This window comes from Pleurodeles waltl, chromosome 2_2, assembly GCF_031143425.1.
Source record: "Pleurodeles waltl isolate 20211129_DDA chromosome 2_2, aPleWal1.hap1.20221129, whole genome shotgun sequence".
NCBI lineage: Eukaryota > Metazoa > Chordata > Amphibia > Caudata > Salamandridae > Pleurodeles > Pleurodeles waltl.
Window position 1 is genome coordinate 1,071,606,002 of NC_090439.1, and position 23,356 is coordinate 1,071,629,357.

Consider the following 23,356-nt stretch of genomic DNA (forward strand, 5'->3'; position numbering starts at 1 on the left):
ACCGCCTTGAGAACCTCCTTCAAATATTGTTAACCACAACAAAGAACCATCCACATGTCGGTATCTCTGTCACCCCATTCAATGATTAATTGTACCAAGAGACCTTTCACAAACCAGCACAATTAACTGAAGCCGTTCACAAGATCTATAACCATAATACAGAATGAATTGCAACCTCTGGCCCGCACCTCCATCAGAGCAAGTCCTATGGACACCAAACAACACCCTCAGACGAGACCAACAGCCATTAGGCACGCTTGGATGTCGAAATGGCAAAATGTAGAAAAAACAACTGACCACCATCCAAGCCCAATGCCTCAAATATCTGTACTTGCTATGCAATAGAATAATCATACACAGGGATCTGAATCCTGCAAATTAAAAACACAAGACGCATAGGAATATGCATCTTTTTACAAAATTAAATATGGACCCAGTTTTACACTGGTTTTCCATGCCCTTTGTTTATTCAGAAGGCCTCGTATTCAATTTCTAATTTGCATGTTTGCATATGTAAATATAACTAGTCTTAATGAGTTTCTCTGCTTCTAAGCCATGTCACCAGGGACAGATGAGATGCCATTTGCATGCGGCAAATGAGTTGCTAGACTTCCACAGAGGTCTGCAATCAACAGTCATTAGGATGACAAACATTCGCTTGGCAGTGCTGGAATGCATGGCCACGGACAGGAGACTCCGGGAGCGCAACACGACTGCCAACACGCCAGAAACGCAGGGCAAAGCTCCCTGTGAAGCTGGCACACTGATGGAAGCGGGGACTGATGGTGCCAGCTGGGGCAGTGAAGCCCGTGACATGTGCACATTCTTTGGCTACTTATTGACAAACACCGTCTACTCATGGACACATAAACCATAGAGACAATTATTTACAACTCAAACATCAATAGCACTGACGTAAATGTTCAAATATTCCATCGGCGTAATTAATCTAAATTGATATTTATAATTCACGATTTTGTGCAATCGATAATTACAGTAACGACTAAACTTCGAGAACTAATGGTCCTCATTTCTTCCTTATATACAGAAAAAATCTCTGATGAAATCATCATAAGCAGTAATGACTCAAGTCATAATTCACAAAGAAGGCGACGTCCTATCGCTACAAAGATATCAATCTATTTAACTGTGCACCATAATAACTAAACATCCAAGCCCAGACCACATTTACTTTCGCACCTTCAAAGGTCAACTCAAGGTGAGGGCTACTGCTACAGTAATACAATTAGTCTTTCACATACTCAAGGTCTGGAAATTTGCCTATATAGATTCAATAAAGCTGCTTTTTAAGATGATAAACAGGGAGTGCTGTTAAATAGTGAAAAGGGTTTTAAGACCAAAGCAATGAATCAGTTTCATACTAATACTGACAGACCCTTTGAGCTTTGTAATGGCTTCAAACTCACCCCAGGCCCAGTTCTATAAAGTATTGGATGGAGCCCACTGACTGCAAAGAGCCAGCCCAGTACCTGTACCAGAGCACCCACCCAGCTGGATTTCAACCCCAGTTTTCGTTTTGTGAATCTCGGACTGTTTTAACTTAAGCAATTGATGTGATCAACAAAAAACAATGGTCTAGGTCTGGGAAATCCAAAGGTCTGCCAGGTGTCTCCAAGTTCTCAAAACTGAACGGACATCAAATTTCTAAAGAGATTAAAAAACGTGTGAGGTATTAGCAAGTTCACTGTGAGACAGACGCCTAAAACAAAGTTTCAACACTTAGGTTCCCCAGTTCCTCATAACAGCAAAACGTTAATCTCAGTCCCTCCTCAATGTGGGTGGAAAAAAACAGCACTATTCTTCGGAAAGAACCAGGCCTTTGCACGCATTTCATTTCACTTCCTCCAAAAAGGTGGAAGAGGCCAACATTGACGAGGCTCTCACAGGTGGGGGACCGCATCGATACCCACAAACAAAACAGTTCACACTGGTTTCCCCTCTATGATCCACTGCTTGGAGTAGCATACTTTATGTTCACAGTAAACAAAGCAGACTGAAACCTTCCTGCGATATAGAATATAACAATTCTCAGGCCGTATTTATTCACAACCATATAAACACGACATAAAAAAAAAACATCATCATATGTACAGTATTTCTTTTCATCCTTAAATGTCCATAATTATGCATCTCAAATAGTTTATGTTCTTTAAAAAGGAGTCATGGTTGTCCACCCACCAGGCACCTGTGGCATCGCCTGTAAACTGGCGGCCGTGTTCCCCCCAAAACCAATTACGCTTCATAAGGCGAGACTCACCTGCCCCCTCAAGATAGAGGGGACGAGGGCTAGCATGAAAACTGTCCCCCAATCCAACCATGCCAGAGCCAACCCTAAGCAAGGGATTCCCCCCTGGCACCCAATGGGAATGATACTGGGCAACCAGGCCATACCTTGGTCCCCTGGCGCAGTCTCATCCCCCCAAATTAAAAAATTCCAGGGCCATGTAATGGAGTACCGTGGGGGGAGCTATGGACATTCGCAGTAGCGGTCGTCCCGAGCCCCTTTCCTAAACCCACAGCACCGCCACCCTGGTTTGAGCCAAAAAGCTCATGCTACCGTCTTGAGTTCGCCTGCACTAGTATTCTTGATGCCAAGGTTATCCACCTGTTTTGTGCCAAAACATGACTCCTTCCCTCCTAAGGTCTTCCTAATCCTGCTATTCTTTGGGGATGGGTGGGTGGGAAAGAATTCCTCCAGTCCTCTGGAGGAGTGCGTTGATCGTCAGGGGCAGCCCAGGGTCAAGAAAACAACCTGACCCTAAAGGGACTTGAGTCCCCCTTTTAACTAACTCGGGCTGCCCCTGCTGATTACCTGGGAGCCCCCACCACACCCCCTTCAGCCAATCGGCTCACCCCCTTGGGGTGAGCGCAATTTTCAAAAGATTTCGCGGCAGCCACAGCTGGGCTGCCGGCCGAAACCGGTCCGATCCAGCCCGCACCTGTATTGGGGGCGCACTATGCCGTGGTGCGCGCCCCCTGCCCAAAATCCCAGGAAATCGCAAGTGCATCAAAGAAAAAGACACCCCAAAGGGGTGTGTTTACACAGTCTAGGGGGTGGTTATACGGGTGTAACAAGACGGTAAACATTTTCATCCGCACTGAAAGGACCAGAAAACAGAGGAGTTTTAACTTCATTAACCAGAATTCTGGCCGAAATTTGATTAAACGTCAATTGCTAAAAAAAAATTCACATTGTGGTAGGAAGTTGAGCACGAGGATTTTCTTCAGAAGAGACAGGCATCGAAAATAAAGAAAACAAAATTCCAACAGGCGCAGATGATAAAATAAGGCAAATTGGATATGAACAGCATCAAAACACAAATGTTGGCAGCCGAAGGAGGCGCCTTTGCTCAAACTGGCAGCCTCTAAGCTAGCAGAGCGCTGGAAGCATTGCAGTCCTGCCCGTGGCACAGATCTGACTGCCAAGGGTTCTCAGCACACACCTGCCAGCTACCAAGACCCAAATATTTCTGTATCAGACCAGAGGACTTTCAGTGGATAGTAGGTCATACAGGGAGGGAGGGCAAAGGGCCACGGTGGACCACTACTTTTTGTAACGTCTAGTTCAATTTTCTAAATGCTTTTGAGATAGATTATCAAACAATCAAAAGCTCTGATGGAGACAACTACTGGGCCAGATAGGCCACCATAACCAAGAAGGCTATCTAGCCAGGCCTGTCTGAACTGAGATGCCAATCAAAAGTCTGCGTTCAAACAATAATACTAGCAGGAAGCCTGCGACGCAGCCATAAAGCAGACCTGCAGATTACATCCTGAGAGGCACAGTACTGGAAGCCACATAATATGCCACCGCCTAACTACATCTACATGCACAGCCTTAACTGGTGCCAGATCCTACAACAAGCAGAAGTTAAGGTTGTTGGAGACCTCCAGGCTGACTATGGAAGCATGTGAAAATTGACAAACCGATGTACCTTCAAACTCTCAAAGCGCCTCTCCTGTGAGCAAAAATGCTTTATGTACTCTAAGTATATGAGTGGAGCCCTGCTAAAATATACACAATAGGAGGAGGAGAAAGGCATTAAAAAAACAGGAAGGCAAATATCAATCATGGGAAAATCTAAAAGCACCTCAGGAAGAAATAAGGGGAGCACTGCCAACAGAAGTATTTCCTTTTGGGAAAACACTGTTGCCAGATTCAGGACAAAGGAAGAGCTTGAAATCCTGTAAAGTGGTAAGTCGAAATAACCCTCACACAAAATGCAATTTAAAGCCACTGTAGACCATGGAATCCAGGTTTATTTATGGTTCAAACAACGATTACAGAACCTTTACATCCCAAAATGAACTGGCCTGTGAACAGGGATGGACAAGGGCAATAACTCTTCACATAAATTCTGAAATACAGTATTCTGAGATGGAAAAAAAACCATCAAAATGTGAGTGAAAAAGCTGACTTTTACTAGAATTCTACTGTTAAATGTACTGGCCAGGAGAGAAACAAGAGAAAGGAAACTATATAACGAATAGCCAAGTATTAGAAACACTGCAAGAGTATAGGGAAGCATTTTCTGCCGATCAGCAAGAAGATACCAATGTTAACCTCAGACGCCTAGGTGACACTAAGCCAACCCTTAAGAACAAGACGGGTAAGATGCGGACAGTGAGGAAGAATGGAGCACCCTTTCTATCTTTGGGGCTACAAGACACTACAGAATGGGGTATTCTAGAACATAGGCCTACTGTTACCCTAGCTCAAGCCCTTCCCCCAGAACCACAGATGCTCTTTGCCCTTGACAAGATGATCCGTGAAAGCAGCTAGCCTTCTTGACCTCCAAACTATACACATCCATCCAAGACAAAACACGGGGGAGCTCAAAGTTAAAGTAAATGGGAAATTGGAATGTAACAGCAGCTGATGGGTGAAAAATAGTCATCTCTTTCCACACATACCGAAGCAGTCTCCTCCGGCGACAGGCGTAGACTGGTCCACTCTATAAGTTCCTACGCAGGACACAGATTCCACGAGACATGCTTGAAAACGGTTTGGTGAATGACGCCAGATGTCGTCGCTGTCAAGAGGTGAATTGGCTACACTTGACTTAGTATGCCAAGAAGCAGCAAAGTTTTGAGACACCATATTTTTTTCTTCAGATTACATGACAGGCTTGCATATACTCGAAATATACCCACAGTGGCCCTCCTGTGCTACGCCAGGGACATGCCAGTAGCATTCCATAAATTTGTCAAAGTTGCCCAACTGCTGGTAAATAAGAGGGTGGCAATGAGACAGTAGAGGGGAAAACCTTTCCAAGCATGAAGACTGGTTTAAAGACATCTTATATTGTACAGAAAACTTGGAAATCCTCACCACTTAGTTGCTGACAGCTAGACCAAAAGACATGTGGGATACCCTTCTCCATCAGGACGTACCGAATAGTGTTCCCAAATAACCCACACAAATCCAATGGGTTAAGAATCACGTTCACTTCGAAGATGTGAAGCCACCGGTTTCACTCAACCTGCAGTACCACCAGCCGCTCCCTACAAGATAATAGGCTACCATGACTAGACTACCAAGCAAAGAGGGCAATGATACATCATGCTAGTGATGCACTGATATTCCATTATTATGATGGTGGTTATTTGGCAAATTGAGTGTACTCATAATGGCACGAATGTGTAACACCACTGAGCGTTATACGATACAGCAATTTATCATATGTACGATCACTTTAAGTCGCATTGATAAACTGCTGTATCGTATAAAAGTCCATGAATAAAATTATTACAAAAATAATACTGCAAGGGGAAGAGGCTCCAGGGTCCGCCTGCTGTAGGGGAACCTTCAGGGTCACCTTTAACGTTCTCTTTCATGCTCTTCAAGTTGTAAATTAAGGGAGGTGAGAAAAGGGAAGGCACACAGGAATCAGAGGTTTCAGCATACCAGGAACACGCGTTCCAGGGACAAGAGCCTTAGGTCATCTGGGACGCATGAATCATAGGAAGTACTTTGGTTAGCAGTTTTAATATGAAGTTCTAATTTGCAAAAATAGTAAACTAGTTTGCTTTTGTACTCTGCCTAAGTGTTCCTGATCACTGCCAGATGGCTAGATAAAATTGTGATGCCCACTTAAGTCCATCTCAAGAGCTGGACCGCTAGCACACACAGCTGGGGGTTGGAGTGGGCAGATTCCTCCCTGCCTATTTACGGAAAGAATGGTGTAATGTTATTACACGTACACTTTTGCATTGGGGGGGGAAGTTTTACAATCCCTGAACATGGTATTCAGCTCCATGCACGGTGATGCGGGAAGAGTAAACCTGAGGGGGTGACCCCTGCCTGTACTGGAATGAATCTAATATGACAGAAACCCAAGGGCTCAGACGGTGAGCTGTCACCGTTCATGCTAGATGCTCACCTCATTCATCTATGACAAGAACAAGCATGAAATGTGAAGCCTTTAATTTTCATTTAACTGCAAAAAAAGGAAAAAAAATCAGCATTCGATGGCTTTGGGTTTTCTGGTCGAGAATATAAAGTGCTTCCTTGATCACAGATTTTGCAGTAATCCCTCGTAGCCCCGTACAGGCAATCTGTACTTCAATATTAACAAGGTCACAACTGCAAGGTCGTTTGACTTGGCTGACTTCCCCACGCTTACCTCTCTCAAAAATATCTTCTGCATCATTGCTAAAAAAAAAAAACGCCAGTCCTTGCTGAGCAGAGGCTGCCCTGGCAGCTTCCTACACACATCCAACCGGCAGATTCCTCTTCTTTCCTGTCAACGAACAGGAAGGACCAAGACAACCCAGGTGACACCTGGAAGGAAGCTTGACCTCGGCGTGGACGGCCAGCAAGGCTGGCAGCATTGTTGTTGTCAAGGTCAGAGACCCCAAGCTGTGAGATAGATATCCGCCATCCTTCTGGAACTTTACTCTCGGATCGGATGAAGTTTGCGGGGATAGTGGGCAGTGGGTAACCCGTCTGCAATGCTGCACAGAAATAAGTCGGGGCTTACTAAAGCGAATAAGAAACCGAGGTGCTGCCAATCAGCATTCTGTTGTTGCATCCACCACAGTCTACAGCAAGTAATTATCCTAAAAGGATTTGTTAAAGAAGAAAGGATTGAAACATGACACATATGGAACGCAAACCTTCGAGATCTCTAATAATCATCTTAAAAATGGCTGCACGGCTACTTAAGTCATTCATTCATCCCATACACCCAGCCACCTACTTAATGATTATTAAACATAACATACAGCACCACCAAGGATAATATCGTGCACAGGTCGAGCATGGAGCCACTCGATAACATTAACTGGCTGACCTACGTTTATTGAAAATACGAAACAGGGGCGAAGAATGAATGCGGTCAAAGGCATCTATGAAAGAATGCCCGAAGTAGCGCGTCACGAGGCACCGGTGTCAAGGGCACGCGCCCAGTGCCGAGCACGTGTGCCACCTCTGCCTGGAGCGTGCGGCTGCCCCCTCCCTCCTGCCCGGAAGGTCAAGGTCGTCGCGCGCCCCTCTTCATCTCCGCCCCCTTCACCCACTGTGAGGGTAACGGCGTCGGAGATCCGCAGGAGTCGGGCCTCTGCGAGGCGCCGCGGAGGGCAGGGCGGGAATCACCGCGCCTTCTGTCAAGAGGCGGGAGCCTGCGCATGTCACCGCGGAAAAGAAGGCTCCTCTCGGCCTCGCTGTAACGGCTGTCCAATGGCTGCACACGCCGAGGAGCCGTTCCCACACCGAGCGGGTTCGAGTCCATTAACCCCTTCCCCGCCATGGACGTAATGGTTACGTCCATGGCAGCGCCCGTGTGGCGCCATGGACGTAACTATTACGTCCAGCATACTGCCCTCGGGAGAAGCGCTAGCGCTCCCCCCGAGGGCCGCCCCCCCAACCCCCCAGGTCAGGGCTGAAAGGGGAATCCCTTCCCCTTCAACCCCCGAACTCCCCCACCCCCCCGTGACGTCAGCACGCGAACACGCGCTGACAATCACAGAGCCTCCCCCATCATAATGCTCAGCATTTCTCTTTCGATCACGTGGGGGAGGCCCGGAGAGGCTTCAAAGGGAAGGAAATGTATTTCCTTCCCTTTGATACCCCACTAGACACCAGGGATGTTTTTTTTTTTTGTCTGAAAGTGACATAAGCGAGTGACCCCTTGGGCAAGGGTCGCTCCCAGGGGGGGATTTTTTTTTAAGGCCTTTTCTGCCCCCCCTGGGGGCAGATCAGCCTATTATTAGGCCGATCTGCCCCCAGGGGGGGCAGAAACCTCTAGACACCAGGGATACTTTTTTTTTTCCTTTTCTGTTTTAGGTGTGGGGAGCGACCTCTTAGGCAAGGGTCGCTCCCATAGGGGCAGATTATATTTAGGCCATTTCTGCCCCCCTTGGGGGCAGATTGGCCTATTTTTATGAGGCCAATCTGCCCCCAAGGGGGGTAGAAACCACTAGAAAACAGGGAGTTTTTTTTTTTTCACGTAAGGGGACCCCTTAGGCAAGGGTCGTTCCCCTGGGGGGCAAATTTATTTTAGGTCATTTCTGCCCCCATCAGCCTATTGTAATTAGGCCGATCTGCCCCCATGGGGGGCAGAAACCACTTGGCACCGGGGATTTTTTTTTTGGCGCCAATGTCACGCAGGGGGAGCGACCCCCGTAGGCAAGGGTCGCTCCCCTGGGGGGCAAATTGTATTTAGACCATTTCTGCCCCCCTTGGGGGCAGATTGGCTGATTTTAGATCAATCTGCCCCCAATGGGGCAGAAACCACTAGGCACTGGGGATTTTTTTTTTGGCGCCAATGTCACGCAGAGGGAGCGTTCGCGGGGGGGATAAATTCATTTTAGGCCATTTCTGCCCCCCCCCCCCCCCCCCCGGGCCGGCTGAGCTAGAGGCCAAAATCCACAGGTAGGCACTGTTTTCTATGGAAAAATGTGATGTGTCCACGTTGTGTTTTGGGCCATTTCCTGTTGCGGGCGCTAGGCCTACCCACACAAGTGAGGTATCATTTTTATCGGGAGACTTGGGGGAACGCTGGGTGGAAGGAAATTTGTGGCTCCTCCCTGATTACAGAACTTTCTGTCACCAAAATGTGAGGATTTTTTTTTTTTTTTTAGGCAAATTTTGAGGTTTGCAAAGGATTCTGGGTAACAGAACCTGGTCAGAGCCCCACAAGTCACCCCATCTTGGATTCCCCTGGGTTTCTAGTTTTCAAAAATGCGCTGGTTTGCTAGGTTTCCCCATGTGCCGGCTGAGCTAGAGGCCAAAATCCACAGGTAGGCACTGTTTTCTATGAAGCAATGTGATGTGTCCACGTTGTGTTTGGGCCATTTCCTGTCGCGGGCGCTGGGCCTACCCACACAAGTGAGGTATCATTTTTATCAAGAGACTTGGGGGAACGCTAGGTGCAAGGAAATTCGTGGCTCCTCTTTGATTCCAGAACTTTCTGTCACCAAAATGTGAGGAAAACGTGTTTTTTTTAGCCAAATTTTGAGGTTTGCAAAGGATTCTGGGTAACAGAACCTGGTCAGAGCCCCACAAGTCACCCCATCTTGGATTCCCCTCGGTCTCTAGTTTTAAAAAATGCACAGGTTTGGTAGGTTTCACTACGTGCCGGCTGAGCTAGAGGCCAAAATCTACAGGTAGGCACTTTGCAAAAAACACCTCTGTTTTCTTTAAAAAAATGTGATGTGTCCACGTTGCGTTTTGGGGCGTTTCCTGTCGCGGGCGCTAGGCCTACCCACACAAGTGAGGTATCATTTTTATCGGGAGACTTTGGGGAACATAGATTAGCAAAACAAGTGTTATTGCCCCTTCTTTTTCTCTACATTTTTTCCTTCCAAATATAAGACAGTGTGTAAAAAAGACATCTATTTGAGAAATGCCCTGTAATTCACATGCTAGTATGGTCACCCCGGAATTCAAAGATGTGCAAATAACCACTGCTCCTCAACACCTTATCTTGTGCCCTTTTTGGTAATACAAAGGTTTTCTTGATAGCTATTTTTCACTCTTTATATTTCAGCAAATGAATTGCTGTATGCCCAGTATAGAATGAAAACGCACTGCAGGGTGCAGCTCATTTATTGGCTCTGGGTACCTAGGGTTCTTGATGAACCTACAAGCCCTATATACCCCCGCAACCAGAAGAGTTCAGCAGACGTAACGGTATATTGCTTTAAAAAATCTGACATTGCAGGAAAAAGTTACAGAGTAAAACGTAGAGAAAAATTGCAGATTTTTTCACCTCAATTTCAATATTTAGTTTTTTCAGTTGTTATTTTCTATAGGAAACCCTTGTAGGATCTACACAAATGACCCCTTGCTGAATTCAGAATTTTGTCTACTTTTCAGAAATGTTGCGGTTTCTGGAATCCAGCATTGGTTTCATGCCCATTTCAGTCACTGACTGGAAGGAGGCTGAAAGCACAAAAAATCGTAAAAAATGGGGTATGTCCAAGTAAAATGCCAAAGTTGTGAAAAATTGGGTTTTCTGATTCAAGTCTGCCTGTTCCTGAAAGCTAGGAAGCTGGTGATTGTAGCACCGCAAACCCTTTGTTGATGCCACTTTCAGGGGAAAAACCACAAGCCTTCTTCTGCAGCCCCTTTTTCCCATTTTTTTGAAAAAAACAAAATTTTCACTGTATTTTGGCTAATTTCTTGGCCTCCTTCTGGGGAACCCACAAAGTCTGGGTACCTCTAGAATCCCTAGGATGTTGGAAAAAAAGGACGCAAATTTGGCGTGGGTAGCTTATGTGAACAAAAAGTTATGAGGGCCTAAGTGTGAACTGCCCCAAATTGCCAAAAAAAGGCTTGGCACCTGAGGGGGGAAAAGGCCCGGCAGCGAAGGGGTTAAACCCGCTCTAGCTCTTGAGCTTCCAGAGGACGAGGCCCGGGCTGAAGGGTCTCTGAAAGGAGTGCAGTGGCGTAGCGAGGATGGATGGTCCCATTTGAGTGCTGCTGGGGGTAGTTATATACAACTGTCAAGGCTCTGTCGGCCCCTCTGTCACTGCACCTGCTGCATCAACGGTAGCTAGGCCACTGGTGTCCTCCCAGGCCTTGCAGTGTTAATCTGGGGGCTTAGCCGCCAGCTGTCCCCGCACACGAAGGTTACCTTGGGTCAAGTCTGTTTTTTTTTTTTTTTTTTTTTTTTACAAGAATGGTGGGTCCTGGTAAATAAGGAGACAGCACATATAATGCAAAGCCCGCCATGCCATTCTCTCTGTGGGATGTAAGAATTAAGAGCCTGATTAGTCACCAGTTCCTATTTCCTCTTACAGGCCGGGCCTTCAACTCTTCTGTAGAGTGCATGCTAGCGAATATATATTTTAGGAAACTCAGTAATTCAAAACTCTGACGTCAAATTAAGGAAAAAACAGTCACCCATGCCAGTGCTCTGGCACACTCAGACCCATTGCTGCCCGAGATACTCAAAGACCCAAGGGTAGTTGCGGAACTGTGATTCGGGGTCTCATCTTGCCTGCCATGGCCTTTTCCACTCAGGGTTCCGCAGACCCAAGGGGGACACAAGAGTGCAGGTGGTTCTCAGGACTGTTGGAGCACCAAGAGAAGAGCAGGTAGAAGTCAATGCGGTGTGGGAGGCACAATAGGAAACAGGCGGGAAGCAAAGGAGGAGCTTGAGGTAATAGGAGAAGGATTTTTTTTTTTTTTTTTTAGATGGTTGGAGAAGCAATGGATGAACTGGGAGTAGGGGAGGTAGCAAGGAAGCTACATTGATTGTGCGGGGTCAGATATTTAGGTTCGAGGCAGCACCCGAGGAACAGAGCAAGAAAACACAGGCACAAAAGCAGTTTCCCTGAATGTGAGCAGTCAAAGGAGACAAGTCAACCAATCAAAAGTCGAGAAAATATGCTATTCTTCAGGAGAGGGACAACCATCAAATAGGAAACGAAGAAATGAGTGACGAGAAAGCCAACCAATTGTAACCAATGGACTGGCAAAACCCCCACTTTGGTATGGTCCATAATTGGTCTTTTGACAACAGACAGCTACAAAGCTATCTGCAGGCGAGACCTAGGAAATAGGGCTAATGTGGAAACAAACATATTCAGGACCTGTTTAAAGTAAATAAAAACTATAAATTGCTTCGAGAAATATGCAAGACCTGTGTAACCATAATAAGCTCTAGAAAAATACTATTATCTACAGTAGCTGCTTTTAAGGCAAATGGGGAACAGGAGGCATGCATCTATGCTGGTCCCACCGTGCTCTGTGCACTTTCATTATAATGTTATTAGATGTCAAAAAGGAATTTATTTAAATATGCAGTGAGTCATCCAATATTTTCATATACTAAGGATACGATTTCGACTGATAATAGTGTTTACATATATGATTATACAATATGCAGAGTACAGGAAGCAGAATATGATTTCCCAAAAGTAACTGGCTCTAAGAAAGCATTAGCAGATTTTAGGCTGCCGAGAGCTAGAACTGACAAAAAAAAAAACTGAACTAGGGTGCCAGATTTCTCAATGCTGAAATTACATGAAATGAGTACCTGCTGATAGAAGAAATTCAACGTGGGCTTGTCCTCTGTAAACTGGTTTAAAAATCCTTTTGGCAAATACCGAAGTCGGAGTTCATATCTGCAAGGGGAAAACAGGGACATTAATAAGTGACGATATAAACTACCAAAACATTTGAAAAATCTTGTAAGAAACTGTACGATGTTACACTTGCTTATAGACCCCAATAACATTTTTTTACTTAATGACACCCACCTTCAAAGCAGTAGCCCATAATTTACTGAGATCCGCTCAGGCCTGCAGCTCTCCTTGGCCGGCATGCACGAATACTAAACGCACATTTGGAGGATGATCCGATTGAAACTTAAAGGGTGGGTTGGTATGTGAAAGAAAGGCACGTAGTCCTTATTTCAAGACATGATCATAGTCCCCTTGGTGTTTTAAAAAACTGTGATGGCAACAGTCTTTGGCATTTCCCATGGCCCATCCTTAAGCACCTTCGCTTTAAGATACACCCAACGAAGGGAGCCAGGCTCCGGGAAGAGTGTCCCACTTAATTTTGTGTACTGCTGCGTGGAGCTAAAACTCAAAGTACCAATTTTCCAATTTTTTTTCTTAATACCCATCTTGTTACCTAGGTGAGGGACCTTCAGGCATCCCAGTCAGAATTGTGAACAGCCAGAGCTGAGCCACAAAGCCCACCTTGTTCTCCCTCTTGGTCACCTTCTCCAAGCTTTCCTTTAATCCCACAGGATGGTCCCCGTCCACCTACGACAGACCCAGGACCTCCTGACCTTCAGGAATCGCCTCAAGACCTGGTTATTCGAGCAGTAGCAATCCTTCTCCCCCCCCATCAGCCCCTTGAGACCCTAGCGGGTGAGTAGCACGCTCTACAAATGCTTGATCGATTGATGGTAGCGCTGCTCCAGAACTCCAACGAAATGCTTTAAGCTACATACGATTAGGCCTGAAAAAACAGGAGCTAATATTTCATACTGATGTGCATAAATGTGAATCCCACAGCCAGCAAAGAGTGCAGCCCACGAGTTCTAACTGTTATGTTTTGTTTTTTACTTTTTACCTTTAAAGAGCATATCTCTTTCAAGGGATTACATCAAAGCATACTGGCAATGCTCTATGATCTCCATTATGGTATATGTATCGAGTTAGCACCAACATTGTTTAAAAAGCCATTCAAATGATGCCATGCTTCTGAAACCTATTCAGACGCCATCATGACCTCCCTGTTAGCTACCTTGCACCATACAGAAAGTCCCCGCAGGACGGACACCATTCAAAATTAGCCCTAAATCGTAATGGCACACAATACCACTGCAATGCAGTATAAGATGTATTCTGTTCACTGGAGGGTGAAATAGAGATTCAGCTGGGAAAGATGGCAACACAACCCAAATTTAGCCCCACTACGGGGCCTAATAGAGCAACTAGACAAAAGGATGGTATCACGGCTCATCATATGTAGTAGTAAAGACAGAAGTAGTAAGCACTATATAAATACTATTACAATACAATACATGCAGTTACAAAGGAGTAATCAACTGTGGAAACTGCTCACAAAATTTGGGTTTTGAACTTGGGCTTTCTGGTTCTACACACAGCCAAAAACAATGAGGTACACTGTTCCGTGGAGTGGAGTCCTTCTCAAACCCAACCAAGGGAGAATGACAAGTTCATCTAGGCACTTATTTGCTAGAAGCAAGAGCCCTCACCCGCCAATAGGTGGCATGCTTCATCATTGGGCCTGCTCCTCTTTGGGCCGGCACTGCAATGCCCGACCGGCCCCGCAAGGGGGTTCTTCGCCATAGATCTTTTAGTTGAGGTGTGCCGATGTTGACTACAGGGATATTCTCAAACCTATAGTTATATGAAGTGAAGGACTGGAATGTGTGTGATTAAAATTGACTATTGGCACTGTGAAAAGATACTTTATTACTACCTAAAAATCCCATGCCAAGGTTAAAAACAAGGGGAGAGTAACAAGGAAAATCATGTTCCTACCCTCTCTAAATGGAACTGTGTAAAATACATTTCTACTCCAGGTGCTGGTCCACACCACAGCCTACATAACCGCCACAAGACTGCCCCTTCGTTACACACACCACATGAGGTCGTCTGCCAATATGGATGGTCCTAACAATGGAAGATGCGCTCCTGGGACCTGTGTTTCTACAGGTATAACATTCAACACTGACATATCAGAACATGACAAAAAGTGGATCACATCTGAGATCACAACACATTTTCTTTCTCTGCTGCAATGGATGACGTAAAAACTAGACATAATAGGAGTAACTGACCTACCCCATTGGAACAAGCAAGCAACCTCTTACTATTATGCAATATCAGGGAAATATTAAACAAAAAGGTTTAGAATGTGCCTGTGACCTCTCAACTTATGTACCCAACTGATGTCCAGAGGCTGTACTCCACAATTAACATTTAATTTCTACAACTTACATTTGCTACTATAAATCTTTGTTTCAAGTGAGGCTTTATGCTGCTCTACAAAAGGTAAAGAGTTTCTATTTTGGTTAAACATTTTCTTACCCAATAAATCAATACAGTGAAGGAAAAATAAAGGGCTAATTTCTAACCCATCTCATAATTTGCATAGTATCCGAAAAAGAGGGGGAAAAGCATGAGTTAGGACGAATAAGTGAGGGATTTCGAAGGCAGGTCAGAAAGGAAGGGGAGCCTTTTTAGGTCGAACATAAGCGTACCAGTTCTTGCATACTTTTAAGTATACATATTCTGTGGCATCCAGCTATTTCATTTGTTAGTTTCAGTGTCATTTAAAAATCCTTGCTTGCTAGTGGTCAGTCATGCCTCTTTGTCCCTCCTTCTGTGTAGAAGCAGGGACCAACTACTGTATAGTTACAGTTCATCTGGGCTGTAGGGGACTTTTGTTTTTTTATTTTGTTTCCTGTCCAGGGAAGCTTCCCATTTTTATTTGCAGAGCATTCTTGCTCGGAGCTTAATCAGGCTGTTAACTTGGTCATATTTGGTCTTTGTGGGCTCTCTGCACCCTCTCCCAGCTGCCTGTCTCGCATTGTTCCTTAGCTCCAATTTTCTTTACCAAGTGTGTCTGCCTGTAGCCCCTAGGCAGAGGATCGCTTGTAATTGCTTATAACCTACACACCCAGCGCTAACAATGCTCCATAATCTTTAGAGACAGTGCCCACTTCTGCTCCATACTGGCATCCCACTCGCAACTCTATCAGTGCACCTCAGTTCATGCACTCCAAGCCCTCAGCTGTGCCAGTGCCAGAACCCCACACATGCTGTCTGCCAGAGCACCTCAGGTCTTGCAGTCAGTACTCTGCTACTCCAGTATTGGGACCTCGGGCGCAGCTCCATCAGTGAACCTCAGTTCACACACTCCAAGCCCCTCAGCCGTGCCCCTGCAAGTACCCCACACACACTGTCTGCCAGAGCACCTCAGTTCATACAGTCAGTACATATTGCTGTTCCAGCACTGGGACTTCAGGTGCAGCTCTATCAGTGCATCTCAGGTCACACAATCCAAGCTCCTCAGCCGTGCCAAAATCCCACACATGCTGTTTTCCAGAGCACCTCAGTTCTTACAGTCAGTACACACTGGGATCTCGGGCGCAGCTCGATCAGTGCACCTCAGTTCTACCCTGGCAAGGTCACCTCCTTTCCTATATTGGTATCCCGCTCACATAGAATTCTGTTACCTCAATTCTAATATTCATTCCCACTACCAAGCCAATATTGGTCCCAAAAAGAGCAAAAAACACAGCTCAACCAGTGCACCTCAAGTCTAACATCCAACGCCACTGTTGGGAACCACCACAGCTCCGCCACAATCCATCAATTCTTACATTCAGTGCAAGTTTCTTCTCAGTATTAAGGCTCACACACACGCCTCTCACTTCTGTGGTTCAGAGGCAAAGCCACTCCCATGCTGGGCCCCACTTGAATTTTCACCAAGGCACCTCCAGGCTAACACTCGGCAAACTGGCACGGCAATATTAGGTTCCACACGTTGCTTCATTAACATACCTCACTTTTGAACTTGTGTGCCCTTTACTATTCCAGTACTGCAGCCCACATACAACTCTGTTGGTCCACCTCAACCCTAACCTCCAGCACCCCATTATTCCAATATCAGGAATTACACGGCGCTCCGTTTCTCATTCCTTACCCACGGCCTTTCTGTTATTCCAGCACTGGGCCGGGACGCCTCTCTGTCTATACCCCCAATCCTGATCTGAAGTGACCCAATATTGTTGTACTGGGGTTCACGTACAACTTTATTAATGCACCTCCTGCTGTTCCACACTCTTTGACTTCTATTTGACAACATGGGGGGGGGGCGGGGTGAGATTTAATCTATTCTTAGTTGCCATCTTTATTTGGGAAGGTCTGTATCACCTATCTCACTTCATTTCCTTTACTCTGTTTACTCTCAATGTTTTCTTTCTCCCTCACTTTTCTCTTTCCAGCTCTTAAAATTCACACATTAACAGTTTTGCTCTTTCTTTCAACTGTTTATCTCTACTCCTCTCCCTTTTTTTTTTATTTCCCACCACCTCCCTCCTCTTTCAAACTTGTGAAAACCTAGTTATTTCTTTCCTTGTTTTGTCCCTCTTTTTTCTTCATCAAGCATTGATTCTTCCCCTATTTTTTTTATATTCCCTTCATTCTTTCTTTGTCTTTATTTGCTCTTTCATTTGACTCCGTATCCGTCCTTTCACTTTTTTTTTTTTTTAAGATCTTTCTTCCTTCCTCTGGTGTTTTCCTATCTTTATCTGTCAATTCACATTTTACTATAAATCCCTCTTTTTCCAGACTTTTCGGGACTCAAAGTGGTCTTCCCATTCTGTGTCTGTGGGAAATGTGTCAGTACACACGTGATGGTTCTTTCGTTTCTCTCACCATCTCTTTTTTTTCCCCTTAATGTTCGTTTTTCTCTTCACACTTTCCATTATTTTCTCTTTATTTTTCGTTCGCTAGCTTCCTTCCCTTTTTTCTTTTGTCTCACACATTTGCTCTATTTCTTCTTAGTTGTGTTTTCATTTTCTCGTTCTTTCTTTCCCTAATTCTTTAAAACCCCCTCTCTTTCCCCCTTTTGTCTGTTGTATTTCCTTTTGCTTCTCTATTTCTGCCCCATCCGCTTTCTATCCTGAGGCCTGTTTATCAATTGAGAAACAGGTGCAGTGGAACTGGGGCCCAGATACGTAGGGACCTCAATCAACTTTAATTACGGTTTTGTTTTCCTACCGAAATTCTAGTCAACCGTTTTCCTTTCTTACTCCAGGGCCCATGACACAGTTACTACGCCATTTGCACTCTCCATCTTTACTCCCGACTCCCTTTTTCCTTTCAACCTCCAATCCATCCCAAATTATATTTTTGTTATTGTGTTTTGAGCATTACACTATAATGCCAAAAGTTTGATTTTTTGATAAAGGTTTATATGATAATTGTATGTTTTAAGAAGGAGGAAGAAGATAAATGGAAGTGCTTTTGTTAAATGCTGGGCCACTGGAATTATATGACAGGAAAAAGACTAAATTAGGAGGAGGTTGACCAATTTATGCAGCAAGAAAAGTCCAGTTATGAACTTACAATGCCAATAGCTCTAACTCAAGAAAATGAGACCTATTGCATTGTAGACGCTTGTTTATGTTTGACACCGCTGTCTTTCCAGTGGAGTTGGCACAAGGCATCAAACTAGTAAACAAACATTTACTTTCACTGTTTCTTTTTTTTTATTATCCATGATATTTGTATGCTCCTTGAAAACAGGATGCAATACGTATTTTTGTGGAAGCCGACTATTTTTCGGCTTTAAACAACGTTTATTATAGCATAATGTGTATGACAATACATAACAGCAATTACACAAGTATCTTAAACAAATGTAAACACAAAGTATGGCAAAAATTTTGCGGAGTAAATGGGGAAAAAGCAAACTTGTATAACGTAAGCAGCTGCTGTTTGCGTTGCTTCTGGTTTTTTTTTGCCAAACAAAAGCAAGAAACTGTTGGGTTTGCATTTCATGTAATTACAGGTATTTTCCCATAATGTGTGGGAAATTTCACATAATTACACGTGATGTGAAATTCACACACCTCTAGTAAAAACTAACAAGTTAAATACACTTGGTAACCCTCTCTCTGGTGGATGCTCTAACTGCAGATTCTTCATCATGTCTATACAACCAGGCTATGGAATATGGAGATTTTTGTCAGTAGTTCCCTTACGTGCCAGTTGGTGGAGTTTAGTGACTCTGTGTTGGCTCTGTCCCACTTCGGACGTCCGGACTACAATATAGCCACCGCCTCTGCACGTTGACATCAGTTTCTTTCTGATATTCGTCCCTGCCATCAGACGCAATAATAAGATCATAACAGTGTGCAGATCTCCAATTGTAATCTTTTAAATATAGACCAAGGGAATCCATTCCACAGAACGAGGAGAAGGAATGTTGGTCGGTGAGTCATCTGCGATTAGGTAGAGTATCCACCCGGAACAGCGCTGCCAAAGGCAAGTATTTTTTTCTTCTGATGGATACTTCTAATCGCAGATTCTTCACCTTATAAATAAACACTAAAGCAGTACTTCCCCAGATGAAGAGTCTGCAAAATGGCTCACAACAGAAAATCTTGCTGGACTGAAGAGGCAAAATGCCCCTCCTGCAAGATCTGATTATCGGAGCTATATTGCCTCAAAGTTGTGGCTTGATGCCCATGTGGCAGCCTGGCAGATGTACAATATAAACACTCCATGAGCCAAAGCAGTGGCCATAGACTTGGCCCTGGTGGAATGAACCTGCAGGCCTTCCAGAGGTTTATTCATGGGTAAACCACAGTAGAGATTAATACAAAGGGCAATCCATCAGCAGAGGGTTAATATCTGCACTGCCCTTCTTTGTTACAAAGAACCCAATGACGAGCTAATCTTTCCCCGATGGTCCCTCGTGGGATCAATGTAGATGCTCAGAGCTCTCAGTGTCTAAGTGAAGTAGTCTTACATCCTCCTTAGATGGATGAGGAGAGGCAAAGAATACTGGTAGAGTTATAGACTACCTGATGTGGAAAGATGTGACAACTTTCTGAAGGAATTCCACCTCAGTCCTTTGCCCCAATTTTCCAGAATGAAGGTGGAGTACAGTTACAGAACTGAAAGTTCTTGTAGCTCAATCATGTAACGAGCCAACACGATAGCAACGAGGAACAATATTTTCAGGGTAAGTAACCTTAGAGTATAACTGTGCACCAGTTCAAACGAGGTGCACATTAGAAATGTGAGAACAAAATTCAGATCCCACTGGGGAATCACAAAGGTTTAATCATTAACATGTTAATCAGGCCTATTAGGAAACTTATCAAAACAGGTGACTGAAAGAGGGAGAAAGTAAGAATGTCCGATAAGTGGGATTGCAGGGGCTGGATATGCATAAAAGAACACCACGCAACAAATTTCTCCCAGCACCCCACATAGATGGTTTTGGTGGAGGGCTGCCCAGCTGCCAGAATGATACATACCACCTCAGGAGGAAAGTCAAGAAAACCCCAGAGATGTCAACAGGTCGGCTGTTGTCAGGAGGTGGTTCACAATAGTGGAGCCAAGTCTGCCTTCTGCAAACATTCCTTGATGTACAGGAAGACAGGTAATCTCAATTTCCTTAGGTAATAGCAACCACCAACATCATTTCCAATGACACCTCAGAGGTGCTGGGGAAGATTGGATGGGGAGGGCCAAAGGGGAGCACAGAGAACTCAAAGTGCTTGTGGGCTACCTAAAATCACAGGTAGTGTCTGTGGGACTGCAGGGACAGGGACATGGAAATAGGTTTCCTGAAAATTCACTGCCACAAACCAGTCACCAGGATCCAGGGCAGACAGAACTTGGGCCAGAGCGAGCATCTTGGAACTTGTCCTTCTTGAAGAAAGTGCTCACAGGGTATAGGTCTGGAATAGGATGAAGTATTCTGTTCATCTGCACCAGAAAGAAACAGGAATAGCAGTCAGTTCCTATCTCTGAACCTGGCACCCACCCTATGGCTCCCTTCTCCAAAAGAGTCTGATCCTCCTTCCGTAAACTAGATAAATTCTCCAGAAGCTGCTGTGGTGAAATAGACATGCGTGGAGGGGTGGATAGGAAAGACAGGACAGAGCCATTTGCAACGATTTGTAGCTCCCATCTGTCTGATATGAAACCTTGCCATCCCTGAAGAAAATAACTTATCCAGCCTCCAACCAGATGACAGTGTGCCGGAAGGGGCACACTAAAGTGGTTTTGCAGGGGCTGTGGCAGGGGGGGTGAGGGATTGGGTAGTGTGTTGCCTCTGGATGATGTTGGCTGGACCCTGGGCCGCCTCCTCAAAAGGCTTGGAAGACCTGTTACTGCAGAGGCAGGGTTTGGTGTTGCTTCTGCTGAATGTCTCTTCTGAACCCTAACAAGGGGACAATATTTTGGAGGAGCTGCCTTCACAGGCACTGAAAGACTCAGGAGTGCAGTGTTATCTTCCTGCCTTTAAAACCCTTTAGGGCCAAGTCTGTCTTGTCTCTGAAGAGATGGATACTATCAAATGACATATCCATTCGTGATGTTTGGACATCACTTGAGAAGCCCCTGGATCTAATCCACACACATCACGGAAGCACCATGCTAGTACTGACTACTCTAACAGTTGGTAGTGCTTGGCTCTGAACAAGTAACATTTTGCAGAGTCTTGGCCATCCTGAATTATTTGAGCTAAACTAAGAGGTCCTCAGGACTGCTGGCAAGATCTCAGTCACCATATCCCACAACGCAGACATGCAACATCCTAAGATAGAACTCGAAGTGACTGATCTAAGGGCAAGGCTGTCAGAAGAGAAATTGTGTTTTCCTAAGTCCTCCTTATGCTTGAATTGTCTACCTGGAGGTGCTGTAGGAAAAGAATTAGGGAACACCCGTCTGGTAAAGATCTGAACCACAATACTCAAGTGTGGGGTGGTGGAAGAGGAGATTGATCTCCTGCAACTGGTCTATGCCAACTTACTATATGTTTATTGACTGGGGCACAAGTTTATGGAATCACCCTGGTGCCCATGAGGGGATCTATTAGGGTCTGGTTGAAACAAATGACCATCTCTGAGTTATAAATATGGCACAGCGTCTACTGGCCACTGGGAGCAGGAGGCTTTCTGCTTCGTAAATGGGACATTCTGAAATGGGAGAACATTTAAATGAATAGTTAACTTCATTATTCAGGTAACTTTTCATTGTGTAAAATGTAAAACCATTCAGAAACAATTTGGCTCTCACGCTCCAATACTGAGTTGACAAGGACTTTTTTTTAAAGAGTCGAATACCTCAGTGATTCAGTTCTCAGCACCGAAGGAGTCAGAGTGTGTCAGCCATGGGTTCGGAGTAGATCGCGGGACAGGGTCGAGGCGCACAGTCCCCTCAAGATGGATCCTGACTGGTGGCCTCAGTGGGTCCGTGAGGCCCAAAGGTGCACCTAATGGATCAGGAACGGTACCGGAGATGCTGAACAACGGTTTCTTGAAGGTCTGCATCAGTTTAGGGGTCGGCAGTGGGCCTAGAAACTCAAGCTGAACCAGAACCTGGCTGGGGATCCGTTCTGAGGCAGGAGAACAGAAAAGAGGCAGAAAGCTACCCTGATATCCACATAACTTCTCCTGGTGAGTGGCAGGATGAACAGAAGTCATTTTAGAGTTTTTTCTTTTCGATTTGGACTTACCCGAGAATTTGTAGTGAGAGGCTAACATCACTTGGAATGGCCTCGAGATCGAGAAAGCATCCACGTCCTCAACTTCATCAGGGCCTTTCAGGCCTTCCTGCGGCCCTGCGGTCCCAATTGTAAAGTCGAAAGAGTGAGCTCCAGAGCTGTATCAGAAGGCACGGAAAGAAAAACTGATGACGCTCAGAGGTGGCATTTATATTGTGGCCTAGACATCCATTCTGGGGCAGGATGGACTCGACATGGAGCTACATGATGTCAAATACCGGTAGAAAGAAAATTGCTGAGAAAAAGTTCCAGATCCAGTCTGGTGCATGGAAATATTTACAAGGTGAGGAATCTGTGGTTACATCATAAAAGTCATATTGATACATAATACACACCTTCGTGCAGCAGACAAGGCAGACATTGTTTTAAGAACTGCCAATTTTTATTACAGCAATAATACATGGGAGACTGCAATCCTAAAAAGCTCATCTCTAATGTTCTTATTACAGTTCAGTTGTCTGTAGTCACCTGCAATAAATAAATTAGGTAGATGCTCAACTGTAATAAGTTATTACAGTGCTGTGCTGACATAATTCCAGCTGCCAGAGGCAGCAGCCAAGGTGAAAGGCAGGTCCAGGAGCATAATTATAGCTGCAGTTTAAACAATGACAAAAGGAATTGGCTTTTCGTTCTTTTCATTTGTTTTTCTAAAGAGAAAAACTGTTCAGCAGAAAGGAGTTTGGCAACAGGTTTATTTATTTCCAAGCTGTAGATCATTAAAAAAAAGATAGTATTTACACGTTTTTAAGCTGTTTGAGCGACAGCATTCTTGTTTAACCTGACTTACAGTGAAACAAATCTAATGTTTTTGTGAATTAGCTGTTTTTTGGTGAATCTGCTTGTATTCTTTTTTTCTGTAAGGAACATGAAAGAGCGAGACACCAAAGATGTAAGGGTGATGGTTGACACCATCCATCATAAGAAATAAAATACCCTCTGCTGTATGTTACATGTTTATTGCAAGTCAACTTGGCGTTCCATTTCTTTATAAAGGCACTCAGCCTTGTTCCTATAGCGTCATAGAACGCCTAGGTCACTTGCAATGTTGTTATAATGTACGGCAGAGGTCCTTCATCCCATGCACAC

At 44.8% G+C, this 23,356-nt stretch overlaps 1 protein-coding gene across 19 annotated transcripts in view; it reads right to left on the reverse strand.

The window, feature by feature from the left end:
• PTK2 (protein tyrosine kinase 2) overlaps nt 1–23,356 on the reverse strand; it is a 758,583-nt gene that overhangs the window by 425,472 nt on the left and 309,755 nt on the right. For all 19 annotated transcript variants that reach the window (XM_069220826.1, XM_069220825.1, XM_069220824.1 and 16 more), the window contains one exon: nt 12,510–12,597. In XM_069220826.1, the coding sequence (XP_069076927.1) occupies nt 12,510–12,597 (88 nt within the window). The remainder of the gene's footprint in view (nt 1–12,509; nt 12,598–23,356) is intronic.